General features: G+C 37.4%; 2 protein-coding genes across 2 annotated transcripts in view; both read right to left on the reverse strand.

Moving 5' to 3' along the window:
• Positions 1-370: 370 nt before the first annotated feature.
• Positions 371-1,369, reverse strand: LOC129679169 (taste receptor type 2 member 110-like). The gene has a single exon (XM_055610096.1). The coding sequence runs from the start codon at positions 1,367-1,369 to the stop codon at positions 371-373; it is 999 nt and encodes a 332-aa protein (XP_055466071.1).
• Positions 1,370-14,145: 12,776 nt separating this feature from the next.
• The window catches only part of LOC129679823 (taste receptor type 2 member 103-like), a 10,073-nt gene continuing 2,413 nt past the window's right edge, over positions 14,146-21,805 (reverse strand). Inside the window, exon 2 of the mRNA XM_055611281.1 lies at positions 14,146-15,079. Within this exon, the coding sequence (XP_055467256.1) occupies positions 14,146-15,079 (934 nt within the window). The remainder of the gene's footprint in view (positions 15,080-21,805) is intronic.

Here is a 21,805-nt window from a genome sequence, read left to right on the forward strand (position 1 = left end):
TCCTTGGCTGGAGAAACAGTCTCACAAAAGACCCCTGTGTCCAGATATATTTGGTCCTTATGGAGCTCCTGTCCTCTCCAGGTCATACTAACTCCCCCTTCTTTTTTTTTTTAAATTAAAGTTTTTTTTTCTTTATTAATTACACTTTACTCATTTTGCATCCCCCCCGTGGTCCTATTTACCTCTTTCTGCTGTATTTGCCTCCCTCTTTATTGCCTAAAAAGCTCCCCTCTCCCATTTTCCCCTGTGAGATCACTCATTGTTTTTCGTATTTACCCTCCTCCCACCTTCTTCCCCCTTTTCCTATCAGATTACTTGTTTCTATGAATTGATAATCTTTAAGATTTTTCATGCTGAAACTTGGAATTTATTAGGGATCCACGGTGTCCACATCCTTGGAGCAGCACCACAGAAACCGCAGCGCAACAAGAGCGGCTTTTCTCAGCTTACTGTTTCCCAGAATCAGAACAAATGTGTGGCTTATAGGAAAAGCTACTCCAGAAAAATAGTCAAATAAAAATATTAATTCCTCCATAAAGTCAAAGCTAAAAATTCCTATGGCAATATAGAGTAAGTATATCCCATACAGGAGCAGAAAGGCAAACCCAATTTGCAAGGCTTTCATGTGGGCCATGGTGCTAACATCTCTATGTCCTTTGGTCTTGAGTTTCATCTTCCTGTGATGCTTCCACAGTGAGAAGATGAGCATGAGAAAAGCTATCAGGGACACAGTGAAGGGTATGAAAGTGAACACTGAGTTGATGGGTAAGAAATTATTAGATAACTTGATGAGTAAGTAGGTTGTGGATGAGTTGATAAGTAAGAGAACTCTAGGAAAATCTGCTGAATCACTCAAACTATAAGAAATATTTTCTTTATACACATCAAACAAGAAATGATGACACATCTCTATAAATACAGTGTTTAAAATCAAGAAAATCAGAGATACCAGTAATATCAGTAAAACCACTTCTTTAACTCTCCACTTTAGGTAAAGAAAGAAAGAGTTAGAGAAGTTTGCTATCTTGAGAAAATAAAAGACACTGAGGCATGTGCTAAGCCAGATGCTGAAATGGTTGTTCACTGTCCAGAGAATCTCTGACACTGTAAGCATGCGTGAACTCATAAACAGATGTGGGCACAGCATGAATAACAACATAAAAACGAGCATGTACCACATGAAACTGAGTCTGGAAAGGGCTAGGGCAGTGAGAATCTGGTCTGCTGAAGAGAGCTTTCTTCTCTTGATCCAGTCCATGATATTCACCAGTGCTATGAATCCATTTCCTAAGGTTCCCATTATTATTTCTACAAATCCAATGATGGTAAAGGCAAGCAAAAACTTGTTGTCTGTTATCTCTGAGAACATGCTTCAATTTATAATATCACTGCTGCACTTAAAATGCTCTGGATATTTGTGGTTAAAACTTCAAAGTATTCATTCTTTAAAATTCCACATATACACAACTCACTAGGAAACATCTGGATTTCCCAAGACTTGATTCAAAATTTCTTCGTGAAAATATTTTTTCTTCTTTCCAAATAGTTCAACTCAGCTCCATTCAGACACTGTGTACCTTATATACAACAGTTTGTACTTTTCTGAAATTGAATGAAATGATGAATTCTCATGTGCTAACATACAAACAAAAGAATATTCATTTGCACTATTTTCACTTTTGCCTTATCTATACATGTTAGTCACACCACATGAGTTTTGAACAGTATTAAAAATTATAATTCATATAGAAGCTTAAAATTTATAAACTCATATGTGGGACTAAGGTAATGATTCATAAAGATTAAATAAATGGATGAAAATGTTTATTGTACACATAAAACTATGTAGATATTGTTCAAATTTCATCATACATAGCACCCCAATTGTCTAAAAAATCTTTTTGGAGATCACTGTTCCTATGTTCATGTCACAGAGATTATACTAGTCATTTTCTTTATACAAATTCATATGTGCAATCACCTACACACACACACACACAATACACACGCACAAGCACATATTCTTTGAAATTCATCCCTCTTCTATTTCCATTTCAAATAAAAATGGATTCAATTATCATGTTACTAAAAACATGAAAATTTTGCTGCATTCTATTTTCTTTACTGCTGAACTATAATTAAATCTAGAGCCTTACTCATGTTGGGCAAGTATTCTTACGGACAAGCTATATAGCTAGCCCCCTTTTTAATTTTATTGTGAGAAGGTCTCACTGAACTGCTTAGTCTGGTCATAAAATCACTCTGTAGTCCAGACTGAAAGTTGTGATGCTCACACCTCAGGCTTACAAGTAGCTAGAATTACAAACCCGGTTCCCCAAGCCACAGTTTCCATCATAGTTATTTGATATTGTTTTAAACAGAATTCCAAGTTATCATCACTCATTATAAAGCAAATATTGAGCAATCTTCGGGAAAATGTCACCATCTGTGAATGAGATACTTTTACATGGTCCCTGGATCTGACTTTAAGGTAAATGAAGTCCTCTGTTCAGGAAGAATCCTCCTCAATCTTACCTCTTCCTGTTCAAGTTGATACTGTTATTAACATCAAAGACCTGAAGTTTTCTATTTATCTTTCCTATCTACTACTAACATCTGCTCTGTAACTATTACTTTGGAAACCAAGATAGATGAAGTATGATATATAGACTGGAAAGTAAAAAGTACAAAGTACTGATTTAAGGAGTTATGAAACTAAAGAAGATAATATATCGTATGCTATCATATAACATAAAAACAAGCCTCTTTGTCACATATGGAAGGGAAATCTCGAGAAATTATTGTGAAAGATTGACTCTACATTTCTGTAAGTCCCCTAAAAGCACACTCTGCAAAGAACAAGAGTCCATATAAAGTTTAAAAACTGATAACTACACTTCAGTTAGGAGAGGCATATATTGAGAAGAAAATCAGGCCAGAATGGGCAAATTTTAAGAAGGTAAAAGTGAAAACATACTGTCAGCACAGAGGTGAGATTGTCTTTTGCTAGGTTTCAGTCAGTACAATTAAATACCTGAATTACTTCACTTCACAGGAAGGAGATTTTGGCTCGCAGTCCACGAAGTTTCAGCTCATGACCACTTGGCTCCATTGTTTTTGTGGTCTGTGGTAAGGCAGAACAGCAGAGCAGTAGTGGAGTCAAAAACCGTCCTGAGGCAACCAAGTGAAGAGTGAGAGGATAAAGCTGTGGTCCTGTTATCCCCCTTTGAGTACACGCCTCCAGCGACTTAACTTCCTTTCCCTAAGCTCCTCCTACTTAGAGGTTCCACCACTTTCTATACCATTTCCGATTAGTGACCCAGGCTGTAGTACATGGCCTTGCACGGTCATTTCACACAAATGTGTAATGGTTCTTCTGGCTTATCTCCTCCAGGTAAACAAGAGTATGCATTGAGAAGAAAAATGCAAATACAAGGGGACAACTGTGCCAAGCAGAAGCTGATGGGAGCACTTCTTGGGCTTTTTAGAAAAGGAGCTGAACTAAGTGAGGTCTTGCTACACTCAGCCCTGAGGTGTTGGTCCTGAAGCCCTACTGATAATATTACCTTTGACTCTGGATGGAAGCTCCTTAGATTTGTACTTGAACTGCAGTTCCTGGGTAAGGGCAGGCAGTATTTTCCAAACAAAGCAAGACAGCATTTGAGGAGAGCAATGACTTTATTGATCATAAAAACAGCATTTTATTAAGAAGCAGAAGTTATCAATGAGATTCACATTAACTGTGTCATTCTTGACAAGTTCTATATACTGACTATGCAAATGATAATTAATGTAGTGAAACATACATAATTTACTGAGTATCTGTATACATTGACATTTGTTTCTGAATTTATAATCCTATTCCTATTAATATGCTGTTACTATAATCTTTGAAAATGTTTTGTATAAAAATCATTATGACTGAAGAGAAAAAAGTAAGCTTACTATGTTCTTTTCTGCACGGGATCCCAAGAGTGTTGTTTTTAAATGTATCTTGTACTGTTAAAGACAAAAATACACTGTTTTACAGGAGAGATACAATCATAAAATATAAATATATCTAAATATATGAATCATAGTGAGACAAATGTGCGTAGTCATCTTATTGCCTTGTGAGGGACTATATATCTGTGCACCAGCAAAGAAAATATATGGTATCACATTAAGCAATGAGGTCTTCAGAATTGGTCATAAATTGATTAATTGAGCCCTGGGGTTCTGTTATGATTAGGGAGAACAGGAAAAACTAGTAAGAGTCAACCCCCAAACCCAGGAAATGGTAATATCCCAAAAAGCTAATCAGTTTTATTCATTGCTGCTTGTGTGTCAAAGTTTTTCTGATAAACACATTAAAAGAATTCTTCACAAGAATTGCAAGCTGTATTAACACGAGATGTCCAAAGACACGGTTAAGTGTTCACTTAACAGATGACGGTGTCCAGTGGACAGGATACTTAATCATATTCTCTGGGAGTAGCAGGCATGAGCTGTTGCATGACTTAGATATTTGAACTCAAGAGATTTTGTAGTTCACTAAATAGAATGGTAGTTTCCCAATGTCAGGTCCCCCTTTTCAAAAGCTTTGCCTCCTGTCCAACCCAAGGTACATCTAATGTATTTGTGTATTTTCCTTATTCTGGAATGTATAGTTGGAATTTGGCAGCTAGCAAACTTTCTCAGTGTGTGGAATGAAAGGGATTATTATTGTCAGCACCAAAACAAAGCAAAACAAAACAAAACAAAGCAAAACAAAAAAACAGAAACAACTTGAGGCCTATAAAATGCTTTAGTTCTACTACAGCCAATAATACATAGCCATTGCAATCTCCAAGGAATAAAACCGATTGTTACAACAACAGTTTTGAACATTACAGGAAACTGCGTTACATTCTTGTCATACTCATATTGGGTTAACCCATTTGGACTCTGTCACAGCAAGATGAAATACTGGATAAAATGTAGATTAGCACAGGTTTGCATTACTCAGGCAGATGCTCTCTCAGTATATTTACTGAGCAGACATCACCTCAGCACTGACTGTGTGACTTCTAAGTTGATAAACATCTGTTAAAAACGTCCATTCTCAAGAACTTCAGCTCATTTAGGTTGGGATTTGAAGAAAACGTTGCATTGCTTCTTATAGGTGGTATCACTTGAGTTGGCCCATCTTCTGATTGTGTTTGTGGGATTTTAACCCTGAGCTTGAACCAGGGACCCCTTGCATGCTAAGCACACTCTCAGAGTCGCACTTCCAGCACCCTGAACCAAGTCTGACAGTCCATGAAATGTCATACTAACTCAGTATATTAATTAAATAGTATTTTTATTATCATAAATCAGAAAAATTTTAAAATAACAGAGAATATAAAATAAAATCCAAATTCATAAGAGGAAAGTTACTACAGATTCCGTTGCAATCCAGAGGAATACATGGAAACCTTACACCCCACAAAATGGAAAAATCTAGAACAGTGCTTCTCAACTTTCCTGTAGAGGGATTTTAATCCAGCAGCATGGTTACTCTGGCTGTAATACAGACACATGTCTTTATTCCTTTGGCTGGAATACACACACACCCTAGCACATACCTTTAATCCCAAACAATGCAAATAAAGATATTTGTTAGAAGGACACAGTCATGTTTGAAAGTGATGTCTAATTGAGAGGCAAAGTAACAAATCAGAGGAAGATATGACAGGATAGGATATTCCCATCTCTCACAAGAACAGAGAGGAAAGAGGGGTGACTTAAAAGGGAATAGCATGCAGAGAAAGAGGAGGCAGTTTTACCAGGACAGTTTTACAGAGACAGTTTGTAGAGAGAACAAGATAGACCCAGGTGAAGACAGATGAGCCAGAGAATGAGAATGAGTCAGAAGGTTAGAACAGATTGCTAGAGTTAGTCTGAGGTCACCCAGAGCAAAAAGTCAGAAGCTGAGAGAAGCCAGGTAGAGTCAGTCAGCTAGGAGAAGAGTTTGAACCAGCCAGCCAGAGTTCAGAAAGAACAAGAAAAGCTGAGCTTATTCAGCAGTAAGTCTCAGAGGCTGAAAAATTTCTAGTCCTAGATTAGATTGTATGGAGGCTAGAAGCTTCCAGGACTAGGCCTAGATTAGCAGATGGAGGAAATAATCCTGCAACCCTTTAATACAATTTCTCATGTGGTGACCACAACCATACAATTATTAGTAATAATAATAGCTACTTCATAACTATAATTTTGCTACTGTTATGAATCATAATATAAATATCTGATATTCAGGCTATATGATATATGACCTCTGTGAAAAGGTCATTCAATCCCCAAAGAGGTTACAAACCAAAGTTTGAGAACAACTGATTTAGAAGAAGGGAATAAAAGCCTAAAAATATATTAATTGTGAAAATTAAATCAGTAAGTAATAAAAAATACTGAACAGGTTCATAACAAATGACAATGTTGGAGCAGTTATAAAAACATTCCATGAATAAAGCCTGGGATCTGATTGACTCACTATAGTTCTACTAAACTTAAAAAAAAAAAAGCTTATATCAATAATTCACAAACTAGTCCACAAAATGGAAGAGAAAGGACAGAATTTCCCTGATGTCCAAACTGGATAAGGATACAACACCAAAGATACACATACAAGCCCAGAGAGGCTGTGGCAGCCTTCACAGGGCCTGTACAAGTACTAGCCAGTTGGGGTCCCAGCGCTTAGAGAGAGGTGTCGTAGGTATGGAGTACCAATCCCAACCAAGATGCTACAAGCATTTGATAGACAACAAGTATTCTCCACTGGAGCATCACCGAGTATATCAACCACACTCCACAGTAGGCACCATGCCCAGGAGTAGTTAGCAAACATCAAATGAGGTCCATGGGTCTTCCTGTGGAGCTCTTGTCTTGTTTTGGCATTTTTCGTCTTACCAATCGAGGAGATGGGTCCTTTCCACGAGGACCTTGTCTGTCAAAGAGTGGAAAGGTACAGATATGATAGCATCTTCTTTACCTAAATCAGGACAAATAGATGGCTTGGAGATTAAATGGTACCAGTAGCCTGGCAGCATAAATGGACTGAATCATTTGACAACACTTCAGAGCTTCAACCTGGTATAAAGATACACAAAGTAGACCACAGAGAGAATGGAGAGGAGATCATGGCTTCCAAAGCCTTCCTGTGGACTATGGTGATGACTACACTTAACCATGTAGCCTCATTTTCCTGGGATATTTGGAGGGTTAACAAGGGGTAATGAACTAGAGATACAATGCCATGCAGAGCTTCCCAAACTAAACAGCCATGTTTGACAAGTTGAAAACACATCTAATTTTGGACTTCCAAAATTACTTATTTTCCTGTATATTTAATGAGCTGTATCGGTTCATGTAATTTTCATTGCCTAATAATGTTACCACGGCAACTTTGGAAAAGAAAAACTCTGATGTCCTCACAGAAGCAGCAGAAATGACATTCGTCTGTTTTCTCAATTCAGAAGAAGAATGTGAGGTTGGATAATTTGATTTTCATAAGAAGATAAAGCCTGCTGAGGCTGGTAGTAAAGCGGGCACAGGGAGACTGCTGCCATCACAGGGAGTGCTAACACCCATCTTCACGTGTCCATTTATCAGCCCGGATGGACTTTGTGAACCGGATGAATAAGTGTGTCTTCATTTTCACAAAAGAACAATTTTGGAGATAACCTGATGAGTGAGAATTTCATCACCTAGTAGAATGAATCTATCTATCTATCTATCTATCTATCTATCTATCTATCTATCTATCTATCTATCCATCCATCCATCTATCTATCTATATCTTTGGAAAATGTCAGAATTGTTTACAATGCTATGGAGATACTAACAAAAATTCCAAAAGCAAATTCAATTAGTCATATATGCTTGGCTTCATATTTTTCCAAATATAAAGTTACTGGTGTTAAATTTCAAGCCAAATTCTCATTTTCTAGCATGCAAATAAAGACACACTCTCTTGTAGTGTTTTGCAAGATTTTGCCTTGTCTGTTCTCTATGGAAATAGGTTCACCAAGTATAGTTGTCACTAGTAAAATTTTAAAACCCAGTGTGAAGGGCCTCAGGGAATAACTAAAGTGATGGCTGAGCCTCAGTCCTCAGAAGATTTCAAAAGTGTTCCTCAAAACTAATAGTTTATTTCTACAAATGCATGGGCTCCATGAAAGAAAAATTGGGAATAAATTTGCAGGTTGCTTCCTTTCTAGTGATTCCTTGTTTTCTCTGGGGTCTCCCAGAAATGTTTATTTTCCCTACAGTTATTTGAAGATATATTGTGTTGTAGTTTTATTATTTACAAGCAGTTTGACACAAACACATACACAAATACACACAGTCTCTCTCTCTCTCTCTCCCACACACACAACCAGGAGCAGGAAAACCACTCATATATTTCATTTGGTTTCTGAAAAAAATAATCCTAGTGTTCTATAAAATGTGAGTTACCTGTAATTACGAGGAAGAGCAAGCTTATTATTCTCTACAGACCTTTCTTTAAGAACCAAGTATGCTGATGGTTTCTTTTACCAATAGTTTAAACCTCATATACTAGTGTGTGTATATGTGTGTGTGTGTGTGAGTGTAAATATTGCATGGTGGGCACGTGAAGTTTAGAACACAGCTTTTAGGAACTCCCCTCTCCTTCTCTCTGGTTCCCAATGTTAAAAGTCATGTCCTCAGGGAAGACAACTAGTGTCTTTATTTGCTGAGCTATGTTGCTGATAATTTCTATGAAGCATGTGAATTGTGATTAGATTTTTAGGATGGCCTCCTTTTTACCTATGCCTGATCGTGAAACATTATTTTAAAATTAATGTTTGGAAGAATTTTACACGTAGTAGTGAAATCTACTCCTGGTCTTCCTTCCTCACCCTTCAAAGTAAGTAGGACTACAGACCTATAATCATCAAGCTTAGCTTACATTCTTATGGCTTTTTCCACATATTTTCCACAAGTTTTCATTTATTTCTTTTCCATGTGACAGTTGTATAGAGATATAACATGTGAAATAATATATATGTAAATTAAATGTACAATATATAATTGTGTTGTATAATATACGATATATACTTAATAAATGTACACTGATCTAAAATTCTATTTTTTGTACTGACTAATGTATCTCATTTAGGAATTTAAATATGTCTTGATTTACTTCTGTCCAAAGTTTGTTGGTCAGCTTTTTTCTTTGTTCTAAACCTTTGCACAAACATACACACTCTCTCACTTTCTGTGTGTGTGTTCGCGTGTGTATTTCTCTCATTTTTTGTCCTCTTGGTTTAGATTCGTAGAATTGCTATTTAGTATTTCACCCTACATCTCTATTAAATGGGCAAGCTAGTTTGTATTTAGTAAGTAAGAGACTCATGTATTTCTCCTGTCACTCCTCTGTAGAAATTGTTATTTCATTAGTGAAAGAATAAAGACTCTTTATATGCCTGATTGTTTACTTTACTGGGCTTTCTGCTCAGATGGGAGGGTGACCTGGGACTGGGGAGCCCAGGAACCACACAGCTCTGAGATGGAAAGGTATCCCAGGGAAGGGCATTCTGAGACATGATGGTCCAGGAGCCATGCAGCTCTAAGGTGGAGCAGTGTCCCAATAGAAGGGCCTTCTGAGATATGGGGGTCCAGGAACTACACAGTTCTGAAAGGAGGTCTCCTCAGCAGAGGGGCTGCAGCTCTCGGGGGACAGTACCCCACCTGAGCTGAGGAGCTCGGCAGACTGAGTCCCTCTCCACTTCTTTGCTTCTTTCCTTATCTTCCTCATTCCTTCTTCTGATGAGAGAGAGAGAGACACTAGGCAGCAAATCTCAGAAAAGAGATTTATTGGGGGAGCGGGAGGGGCTACAGAGAATGGAAGGATAAATCCAGGAGTTGCTACCTTTGCTGCCTGGAAAAGGCAGCAGGAAACTGAGCAAACACGGGCTTTATCTAGTATTTCTTAGTGGGTGAAGCTTTCTCACGCAGAGATTTCTAGCTTACGGATTGGTGGGATTTGAAGTCCTAAACTTGAGGGAGCTTGGGGATTGGTGGGTTTTCCTGTTCAGGGATTTGAGTGTTTCTTGCTCTGGGACTGGTGGGTTTTCCTTCTCAGAAATTGGTGGGCTTTTAAAACTTAAGGGATTGGCAGGTTTTTGTTCAGACTCTTCATCCAAAATTAGCTTAATTTAGGTCTTATTGAGGGGCTGGATCTGAGCTTTGGGACAGTTACAGAGGCTGGAAATGCCATTATGCCAGTTAGAGAAGTGTGTTTGGGTGTGGGGGGCAACTATTGACATGTCCTAAGGGGTTTACACAGACTTGAATTCTGAGTTAAGCAAAACAACTTTCCTCAAATAAACTGTATACTTATACTAAGGGGCCAGATTCCTGGTTCTGGTTCTCGGCTGGCAGTGACAGAGTAAAGCTCCCTGCACTGCAGGATACCTGGTTTTTAAGTTGTTACCACAGAGATGACACTAGAGCTCACAGACTAGCTCAAGTTGAATACGCCTCCCTCCCTCCTAGTTCACTGTCAGCAGCAGCCATAGCTGAGGCCTCAGGTGCTGCTGCATTCTCTGTGGCTTCAGCTTCTCAGTTTCTCCATGAGCCTGATCTCAGGCCCCAGGCTGTGGAGTTGTTACAGGAAACACAGGCTGAAAACCTGAGCCTCCCTCCCCGGGAGTACAAGCAGGTGGCACCCAGGAGAGCTGAAGAGGGGTCACCTTGGGACAGGTGTGGGGGGGCGCCCAGGGGCAAATCTTGAAGTGGCCTGGCTGCTCCTCGGGTGAGGGCCTGGACACTGTCCTGCAAAGTTACAATGTTTCCAAAGGGAGTCCAAATTGTATTTTTTTGTACTGACTAATGTATCTCATTTAGGAATTTAAATATGTCTTGATTTACTTCTGTCCAAAGTAGACATGGCAGACAAGGCTTTCCCGCCCACCACTTGAGTCTGCGTGGATAGAGAACACACTTCATTCGGAATTGTTGATTATACAGAACATCAACTTTGCTCCCAGATGCACAAAGCTAATGGTTGCCCCTTTACTTTGCATATTCACACCCACGAGTTTCATGTGTCCTTTCACTCCTAAGCACTTCTCTGTTTTCCTATTGTCAAGCTACAAACCTGCCCTAGGAGTCCACTCTACAGAGTTTCCTGGACCTTGCTTCCCCTGGTTGTGCGCACCCCCATTGCGCAGGAGCCTCCTGCACCACACTTCCCTAGGTGAGGCCCACCAGTGAACCCTGGGAATAAAGCTGCAGGCTCTGGGCAGAGGATCCTCTCCTGCACCAGGCGAGAATCCTATGTCTTCCCTATGCTGTCAGTCTACCTACACCTCCTCCCAGGTAACCGTCCCTCTTGTACCTGGAACACCAATCCCAGGGGCCCCTACACTGTGCTCCCCCAGTCTAGGCATGCCTAGAGAATATATATGTTTTTTGACAATACACACTCATGACAATTTCTAGGGACGTGTGAACAAATGTCCCTTCAGGAAGGGCAGGCACCTGAAACAGAATGAGGAAATCACTCCACTGAAGTCTATCTTGTTGGATCAATGAGAGTTCATTGTGGTTAGCAGGTATCAGACATTTTATAAAGAAATGAGTAAGCCTGGCATAAATACATGAGCTAATTTTCTTTGTAAAATTTTCCACAAGGTTGCAAACGTGGCTTGAACAACTTCCTAGGTGTTTTGCTCAATCTGGGGAGTGTTTTCCTCCACCGTGGTCATTGCTCTCACTATTGATATCTTCCTGCCCCGAAGGGTACACGTGCTCTACACCCGAGAAACGGTATATCACACCTGTGTGGGCAGCAAAGTGCTACCAGGAACGCAAATGACTGACCACATAGACACTAATGACACACCTCTTTCAGTGGCTACCCAGTGAACAGTTTACTTGAAATCTTTTGCTTTTTAACAAATTATCTCTGAAAGATAAATTAAAAGAGAAGATAAATATTTATTTTGCATTAATAAAGAAATAAATGAACCATGTTAAAAAAGAAAATCTAGCTGGCTGGAAAAAAATGGCTTAACAGTTAAAAGCACTCTTTGCTCTTGTATACGACATGGTTTTCATTCTCAATAACCACATGGCCGTTCACAGCCATCTGTGTTTTCAAATTCCTGGGGATATAATGTTTTTTTTTATTATTTTCTTTTTTCTGGCCTCCACAGGCACCGCATTCCTGTGGGGATTTATTTGTGAAAACAACAACGAAGAAAGACTTTTACATTTCTAAGAATTCATAGGATTGAGCCCTATTTCAGGTTTAACAGTGCTGAACACAGGGCACGTGAATGCATAGCTATGCTTAGCTCTTAGAGCTTTTTTAAAAAAAATTAATTGAAACAGCTCACCTATGTGAGTGAATTTATTGATTTTATTTACTATTAACTTAGCCATACAGTCAATATTAACACTATACATATAAAACAGAAGCTCATGTAGATTACATGTCATGTAGCTTACATTCCTGTAGATTATTCCTGCGATAACTTCGTTGTTGAGCTGTGGTTCTCAACCTGTGGGTAGTGACCCCCAAAGGGTTCACCTAAGACCATCATACAACACGAAATTCTGATGGTCTTTGGTATTGAGACACTGCTCCCTATCTGTGTGGTCATAAAGGATTATCTAGAAGTGTATTAAAGGGCAGCTGCATTATGAAGGTTGAGAATCACGGACATAAAACACACACAAAACCACAAATTCCACATTGAAATATTCAATTAAAATACAACCATAAGAGTTACTTACTCCCATGAAAATAAAATTAAAACAGAATAGGTTATATAGATAAAACTACAAAGAAAAACAGAGTATTTGTCCCAGAATAGTATGTTTCAATAAGTATTGCTTTCCAAATTACATAATGTCAGTATAAAACTGGAATAAACAAAAAAAATGTTTTAATTTTAAAAATAAAAAAAATATTATTAGCGTCTGGCAGACATTTTTCATGGTGGGGTGTGAAGATAAGAGGACAAGGCTATGACATTAGCTCTATCTCCAGACTACCGAAGGGAAAGGAGATAATTAAATAGATCAAAGCACTTGATAGTTGGCCCAGATATATATTTTTCAATTTCAAAATTGATCTTATACTTGAAGCATTGGATAAGTATATCTCATGGCCAAACCTAGAATTTATATTCAATTCTTGACATCTTTTTTCTAGGTTATAAATTCATTCTTATGTGATAGAATAAGATAATTTTTCATTTCATACTTCACTGTTATGTGCAGACATATCTCATATTTTATTCATTAATTATTTTTAAATATTTAAAAGGATAATTATTCATCCAAAACTTATATTTATATCAGTTCTTACAGGTAAGCAGTCCTTATGTACATCATACATATATACATATACGAACACACGTATACGTATATAGATTGTGTTGGGATAATGGATAATCTACGTAGTATTTTCTAAAGTTACACAAAGCTGAAAACTATTTGGAAAATTGTAAATTTGCACGTAGAAGCATCCCTTGTCATTACACCTCAGCCCATCGTGACAGTCTTGTTTCCCTTCAGGTGCTGCTGCTTCATGGGCTTGACGCCTGCCTCCTACAGTCTCTCTTTCATCCCTCACAGAACTTGCAGTTATTCTCGCTGTTAGCAACTTCTCCAGATAGCAAAATCCTAAAAAGAGAAGTCCTGAAGACACAACGGCAAACCACTGTTGTATTATACACTAAATAGTCTCCTTCCGCTTCCAAAGGACTCTTCTCCAGGGCTGTCCATGGACCTTTTGAACCACCTGCTTGTGTTAGACTATTAGAACATACACTATTTCCATCTCTGGTTAGATGTTACCAGCTAACCTTGGGTACATTTCTCATGGAACAACATCTTTCACAATCCCTGCTTTCTCACAAGGGACCCTTTTTTTTTTAATAAAAAAAGTTCTGCTCTTGACAGACTGACACTTATCTTCAGACTGCAGCTCACAGGCAGCAATTTCTCTCTTTGCCTCTCCAGTTCTACAGTGAATTCTCTGCCTGAAGGCTCATGGCCTGTGACATTTATAAACTGGATTCCTTCTTAAACCCCAGTACTTATTAACTGAATTTTCCCTAGACTGTGGAAGAGGATCCCTGATAACTTTTAAGGAGCACAATTCTCTGTCTATCTGTGCTTATACCTCAGCCACCACAGCACAGAAAGGAAGGCCTGCCTCAGCTTACTGTTTGCCAGAATCAGGACACATGAATGACAAGAGGGAAAAGCTATTCCTATGCTCCGTAAAAACACAGTAATAAGATTTTTATATTGAGAGTTAATATTCAAAGACTGCAAAAGAAGTGACATAAAAAAACCAGTATATAATAACAGGAAGGTGACCACAGTTTGCAAGGACTTTATGTGGGCCATGGTACAGACATCTCTGGAGCCTGTGGCATTGTGCTGCATATTCTTCAGATGTCTCCACAGGGAGAAGATGAGCAGGAGAAACATTGTCAAGGACACAGTGAATGGTATGAATGTGAAAACAGAGTTGATGAGTAAAAAGAGCCTGTGAACGTTTACAGTGTTATTTGAACTAAACGTGTGGAGTGTGTTTTCTTGGAGTCTATCAGTGAATATTTTTATGACTATAATGTTTATAAACAAGATTATCAGAGATAGTGCCAGTGTCACAGAAACCACTCTGTTTACTTTCCACTTGAGAACACGAAAAATGGAGTTTGAGAAATTGGCTATTTTGAGAAAATAAAACATGCTGAGGCATGTAGCAAGCCAGACGCTGAAATGATTGGTCACAGTCCAGGGAATAGTTTGCATTCTTATCATTGTTATTTTTTCCAATGAATCGTTGTTCCGTAATGATACCAACAAAATTGAGATTACTGACAACAAGAAAGCAGTTCTGGAGATGGCTAGAGCAGTGTGGATCTTATCCACTGCAGAGATCTTTCCTCTTTTCATCCAGTCTACGATGTTCACCAGAGCCATGAATGTGTTTCCTAAAATTCCTATGATGAACTCCACACTTGAAATAATTTTCAGTGTGACTTGTAGGACAGCCTTCATTGTCACCACCACGATGCTTTGATTTCTTCTGTACTATCAAAGACGTATTAATGCAATCCTCTAAAATGTTGTATCTGATTCTTAACATGTTCACGTTCATGAGTTCTCATAGTCAGTGAAAACCAAAAACCAAATTTCGCTAATGACCAGGTTTGCTTTCTCCTCACAAGAAAGCTTTTGCTGTTAGACAGCCCAGAGGAATGTCATCCTGATGCTCTGTGCCCTGCACACAACAGCCTGAAGTTCCCCGTAGTTGCTGCAGGAAGAAAAATTGAATTCTCACATGCTGCCATGAAGATAAAATATTTCTTTACATTACTGTTTGTCTTGCCTCATGTACATAATTTAGTCTGGATTTTTTTCTGGACTACTAATATAGAATCCTAACTCACCATCAGGGAACAAAAATCTAGACTCACATATAAAATAAGAAACTCATTAAATACATCAAAATGTTGTATGTACAAGGTCCTATGTGCATTTTCCAAAATTCTTCTTTCAGTTGTCAGTTACCTATTCAATGACAGAACCATTATTCCTCAAATACTTTGTACTGAAGATACTAATTATTTTGCTTTTTATAAGGTCATCATTCATATGCATGTCATGTAAATATACACTGATAAATAAATATTTATTTCTATCCAAATCTTTATTCTCACTTCAATTATTTGAGTTTAACATTCATTGCTCATCTACTTCATGCTAGATGCTATAATAGCTGGTAAGACATTGTGTGAATTTACTTTCAAGTATAGTCAAGGTAGTAGTAACATAAATTTGTAAATTTGTGACTACTGTATTTATGAGAAAAGACATATAAGCACTTTCTGATAGTGCTATACAACAAAGATTAAACGACTTTTCATCTGTGGCAGGAATCTTCACAATTATCTATCCTCCTATGTTAGTTCATCTGATTCCCCCAGCAACACCAAGGAGTTTCAGACATCAAGCATTTCATCTGCTTTGAAGCAAGAACTGTACCACTAACATAACTGTTGGTAGCAAGGCAGATGTAGGAAGAAACGTTGCCTAAACAATCTGGAGGATGAAGCGGGCCACTGTATCATTCTCCACGAGTTAAAGAATGATCCAAAATACAACAACAACAACAACAACAAAATCAAAGATAAGAGGAAAACACATGGAAAAGTTTCAGGAAATGTGGTGGGATGGGGCAGAGGTGTGAGGATAGCCCAGCGCTGAAGAGAGCAAAACAGGAAGACAAGCCCAAAGCACACCTGGGCTGCACCACGAGATGCTATCTAACAACAATAACATCATCAGCAACAAAGGAATCTATGCAGATTACAGGAAAGATGTGGTTTTCCAGCATTACCACAACCTCAATCTCCTGAAAAGAAAACGAAAACCAGATTTAAGGCTAAGACATGCTGAGGAGGTAAATTAGGGCAGGTGCTGAAAGGTTTTTAAGGGAAATTGCTACGAATAGAAAGTAATAGAGACATAATCTTACCATCAGTGCAAAGGCAAGAAGGTCCTATTGGTATGACTCCTTTCATCTAACAAAACTGAGGAAGAAGACAATGCAAAGCACCCTGGCAGGCTGGCTGTGTGGAGTAGGTGCTGCTACTAAACCTTCAGGTCCTTAAAAAAGTGAGAGAATTTGCGTGCGCCATGAGAGGGTGACACAAACCTCATGTGCTTCCCGAGCACACCCCTACCCTGTGCCTTCCACTATACATCAGAAACTCTTGTGACGCTTCCTGAACAACAGATCCTAGGGAAAAAAGTCTATTCCAGACAGAGTGAGGTGGCACCAAGAACAACTCTCATATAATTCATCTACAGAGAGAAATTACAGATTATTATCCTAGATGGGGGCTGTCTACATGAATGCCTTTGTAACATTATCTATACACACACACATATAAAAATACAGTTTAAAAGAACTTAACAAAAATGTCAGACAGTGCATCTCTCTCTCTGTTTGGGTCATTCTATTTATAATGATAACTCACTAACTATGCATCTTCTTTAGTGACAATTTTGGAGGTATGGTTTCTTCAAATAACACAGAAATATTATGGGGATATATTTTCATTTTAATCCCAAGGGTGAAATATAAGGCTGTTTCCGATCATCTACAGCAGAAGATTATGATTTGCCTCATGCTCTACTGCAGAAAGTTTATGCAACTGTGTGACCTTGGGAATTCTGGGTACATAAATGTTATGGCCCTGAGAGGAATGGCTGGCTGTTGTTTGGTTGTTGTTTGGTTGTTGTTTGGTTGTTGTTGGTCCTGGCTTGTTAATTAGTTGTGCATAAAGAAGAAAGAAGTAATTAGATATTCTAACAGCAAAGATTACTGTCCCAGGGAATCTGTGTCCCTCATTACCAGGAAGTAGTCTAACAATGATGTAAATCCCTTTTCTCTCAATTCTTTGTTCTCTACTATGTACTCTTAGGGGGTTGAAAGGGCAGAAAAGGGGTAGAGAAGGTTGGAAGATAAAAGAACTCACAAAGTAGCAAATACCAGCTATAATCTTTAATATCTATATATTTTTTAACTTTTTCTATTTTTTATTAATTACACTTTATTCATATTGTATCCCCCCATAAGCCCCTCCCTTCTCCCCTCCCGATCCCACCCTCCCTCCCTTTTCTGCATGCATGCGCCTCCCCAAAAAGATAAAACTACATTATATTCTGGATCACCATCACTACAATTTATAAAAAATTCAAGCAAATAAATTACTTTGTTCTTTTTAACTTTTGTTACTTTAATTTTTTTTAACTTTTTGTGCTCATAATTATATAATTTTTCTCTTCCATTTCCTCAATCCGAATCCTCCCACATACCCCTCCCTGCTCTCTTTCAAATCCATGACCTCTTTTGTCATTAATTATTTCAATATGCATATATGTATACTCATATGTTTTCCTAAATATAGAAATATAGTATACTTGCCCAGTGTGATAATGTTATTTATATGCTTGTTTTCAGGGCTGAGTATTTAGTATCACATAACCAATTGGTGTTCTCTCCCCAGGGGAAGACTAAACCTTCTGTTCAACATTCCTTGGTGGCTATAGTTTCACTGTATAGGGGGAGGCCTCATGAGTTTTTTCCTGTCCACTTTAGTATGTCTATTGCTGTTGTCCTTGATCAGTTCACATATTGTATTATTTTCTAATGTGTTTCACATTTTGAGGCAGAAAACAGTGTTTTCTATGTATAAGAAATGGGTAGATATGTAGATTCAGAAATTGATAAATTATGATATATAAATAATATATATTAGATGATGATAGGTGGTGAATAGATAGATGGTAGATTATACATATAAATACAGTTAGTTAGATGATAGATTGATCGATGAACATATGGATAAAAAAAGATACATAGATTCATAGATACATATGATTACACAGGTGAAAGAATAATAAATATGTCCAACCTGCCTTATTCACCTATGGAATTGATTACTATGTTCTCAGAAAGGAGATGATGTGGTCCCCATCAAGGTCAGCCAAACTTTCTGCAATCTGTAAAATGGAGCCTATGTTCCTCCTGATAGTCACATTTTAGGGAAAAGAAGATCCATGAAGAAATTTGTGTTGTACTCAGTGTACAAAGGTGTGAACCAGGAGAAAAACTGTCCTGGAAATGAGTCTCCTTTTCTACTGCTGAGAGTCCCTCAGGAATTAAGACTGAACACAGGAAACATGGGCTCACTAATGACCCTGTCAAGGTCAGTCAGGGAAGTGGACTGTGTGAGCAGTAAATGGAGTCTGATCATGAGCACTTAAAGAGTCGTTGAAGTCTTCAAAGAATAGAAATAATGAGATGGGCAATCGCTATAGTGAGCTCAAGGACAGCCTCATCAACAGTGTAAAATTCAGTCTTTAAAAACAGAGTAGAGGTAGAAAAATTAATCCCTGAGGTTACTCTGGAAAGAAATCCAAAAGCATAACTAACTCAGTATTTAAGAATGAGCCAATTAAAAGAAGCAGATGCCAGAGGTAGAGGAAATCTTGTTTTCTTGATGCAGATTAATTAGGAATATGTGGGTTATGGTGAATAAAGGATGAGGATAATGAAGTATTTGTTCAGTGCTCTTAAAGAGCGGAAGTTATTACCAGGAAGCAGTTCTGAAAAGAGAGGGCACAGACCCAACCCTCTGGGGCTTTCAGCAATGGGTTCCAATAGTATGTGGTTTCTGAGCTAACGACTGTCTGTTAGTGGGTGTTTATTTTCAAAATACCAACACAGTTTACCATGTTTTCTAAGGAAAATATAATTTTTACTGCTTTTTCCCCCCAGTGTTATATCACTTATCTTCATAAGCTTTCAGTTTTTGTGTGTGTTGCGTCTTTTGACCCTGGGGGTTTAACCCAGGGTTTCACATATACTAAATTTATGCTCTATCTAAGTTTCTTCTCTTAATGCTTTGCAAAATAGCATGCTAATTTAATATATTAGTGATGTCATGATAGTTACCAATGATGGCTACTAAGCAGAAAGTTTCCAAAATAACAGAAAATAATGCAAAATAAAATAGAACTCAAATCAGTAAAATTATGGAAAAAATGTGGACGGTCACAACCGTTTCCAGTAGAATCCACATGATCGTTATAAAACATTTTGAAAGCTTATATTCCACAAACTAAAAAATCTTGGAGAAGTGAATGAAACCATAAAAATATATGACTTACAAAAATAAAATGAGGAGGATAAGAACTACTTAACTATATTCATTACAAAAACAAAAAAATAAGGCTGAAGATTGAACTAATTATAACAACTCTGTCACAAACAGAACCTGTAGCAAATGAATTCCCTGCAGTTATGGCAAAATTTTAATACCTTGTCCCAACACTTCACACACAAAAAAGAGAAAGAACACAACAAAATTTTTTAGCCAGGATTAGTGTAATAACAAAATCAGATAACACATAAAACAAAAAAAAGAAAGTTGAAGACCAATTTCTCAAATAAACTCAATTTCAATCTTCTCAACAAATTCTTCATAAAGCACTCTCAAATCGTCTCAGAAGACAGTAGAGGCTGAGAGATCTGGAGTGTAAGTAAATCAGTCTCGGCTATCATAGGAGAGGTCAGCCTGGCCCACATGGAACACTTTTACAAAATGAAAAACAAACAAACAAACAAACAAACAGAAAATGAAAACAAGTCCAGAATATTGTATGGCATGATTAAAAAGTCTTTTTCTTTAAGATATTAAGTTTGTTCAACATGTGGAAGTAGATAAATGTAATCCAACACACAAATAAACTTAAATATATCAATTACATTATATCAACAGATACAGAAAGGGCATTACACATAATTATTCATCCCTTCCTAATTAAAATTGTGAATAATTAGGAATAGACGACACACACCTTAACACTGAAATAAATATTCAAACAAACTTCCTTCAGTTACCAAGAAGAATTAACAAATGCCAGAAGGACTTTTCAACTGCATATAATGATATTTTATAAATATATTTTTCTGAATATATTCAATGACTATCATAACTACTCTATTATCATTTGATAAGAATTTATAAGTAGAAGATAAAAAAGAATTTTCACAATTTAAGATCCAAAAGGAAGTTTTGAGGAAAGGTGAAATATTTCAAGGCAGTTTCCAACTTAAAAAAAAAAAACTACTTTAATAAAAGAACTGATAAGTATGTATCTTGTATCTATTGTAAATGTATTTGTGTCTATGTATGTATTTTATAGTTGCACAGAGAAACTAATAACAACACTGTACTCAAAACCCAATTATGGCCCATTTTTCCTCATCCTCATCATAGACATGAAAAATTTCCAAGCCTTTCAAGCAATATATTGTCTATTATTCTTCAAATATGCTTATCATTGTGATGCAATAAATTAATTTTCCCAGAAGTTTGTCAATATTCAATTTTCTAATGTCCACATTTTCATAATGGAGAATATGTTTATTTATACTTAACTTGGCAACAGAATGCATGAGAAAGTAAAACCTTCCTCAAATATTCATCTTATCTGTTTGGAATAGAACTTGCTGTTCTTGCCATACAAATTATTTGGAGCCACAATAAACACCTAAATCCACAGAACTGAAATAGACCAAACTTAAGCAATATTGTGTTTAGATACAAAATAGTGATACAAACAGTGATACAAAATAGAAAATACAATCATAAAACATGAAGTGGAGGACCATAGCCATTATACAGATGAAATATACGTTATTTATGATTCTGAAAATGCCCTACAAAATCTTATGAAGGAATGATTGTTCCGGGAAAAAGGTACGCTGTTGTTATTCCTCTTGCACAGTGTTATCCCTCAGAAAATTTCATGATATTTAATACTTTTACTTAATAAACTTGTGCAAAATTAAAAGTTTAGTAATCACCCATGTTCAATAACTTGGGGGAGAAATGAGGATAGACAACATAAGTAATGAGAGGCTCATCAAGTGTGAGTTATTTTTAACAAATTTTAAATATTATTTTACTCATTTATGTGTGTTCAATGTAATGTTTCACCTGTGCACCAAATTCATGCACTATCTACAAAGGCCAGAAAAGGGCTTCAGATCTCCTAGACCTGGAGTTTGAAATGGTTGTGAGCAACGATCTGAGAGCTGGGAATCAAGATTGATCCTCAAGAAAATAAGCCTGTGCTCTTAGAATGATGAGCCATCACTCCAGCATGGATCAGTTTTGATATCTGGAACACACACACACACACACACACACACACACACACACACACACACACA

Source organism: Psammomys obesus, unplaced genomic scaffold (assembly GCF_907164565.1).
Source record: "Psammomys obesus unplaced genomic scaffold, mPsaObe1.curated_primary_1811, whole genome shotgun sequence".
NCBI lineage: Eukaryota > Metazoa > Chordata > Mammalia > Rodentia > Muridae > Psammomys > Psammomys obesus.

Excerpts from the sequence above, each read along its gene's own strand:
- LOC129679169 (XM_055610096.1), bottom strand. The coding sequence starts at position 1,369 with ATGTTCTCAGAGATAACAGACAACAAGTTTTTGCTTGCCTTTACCATC.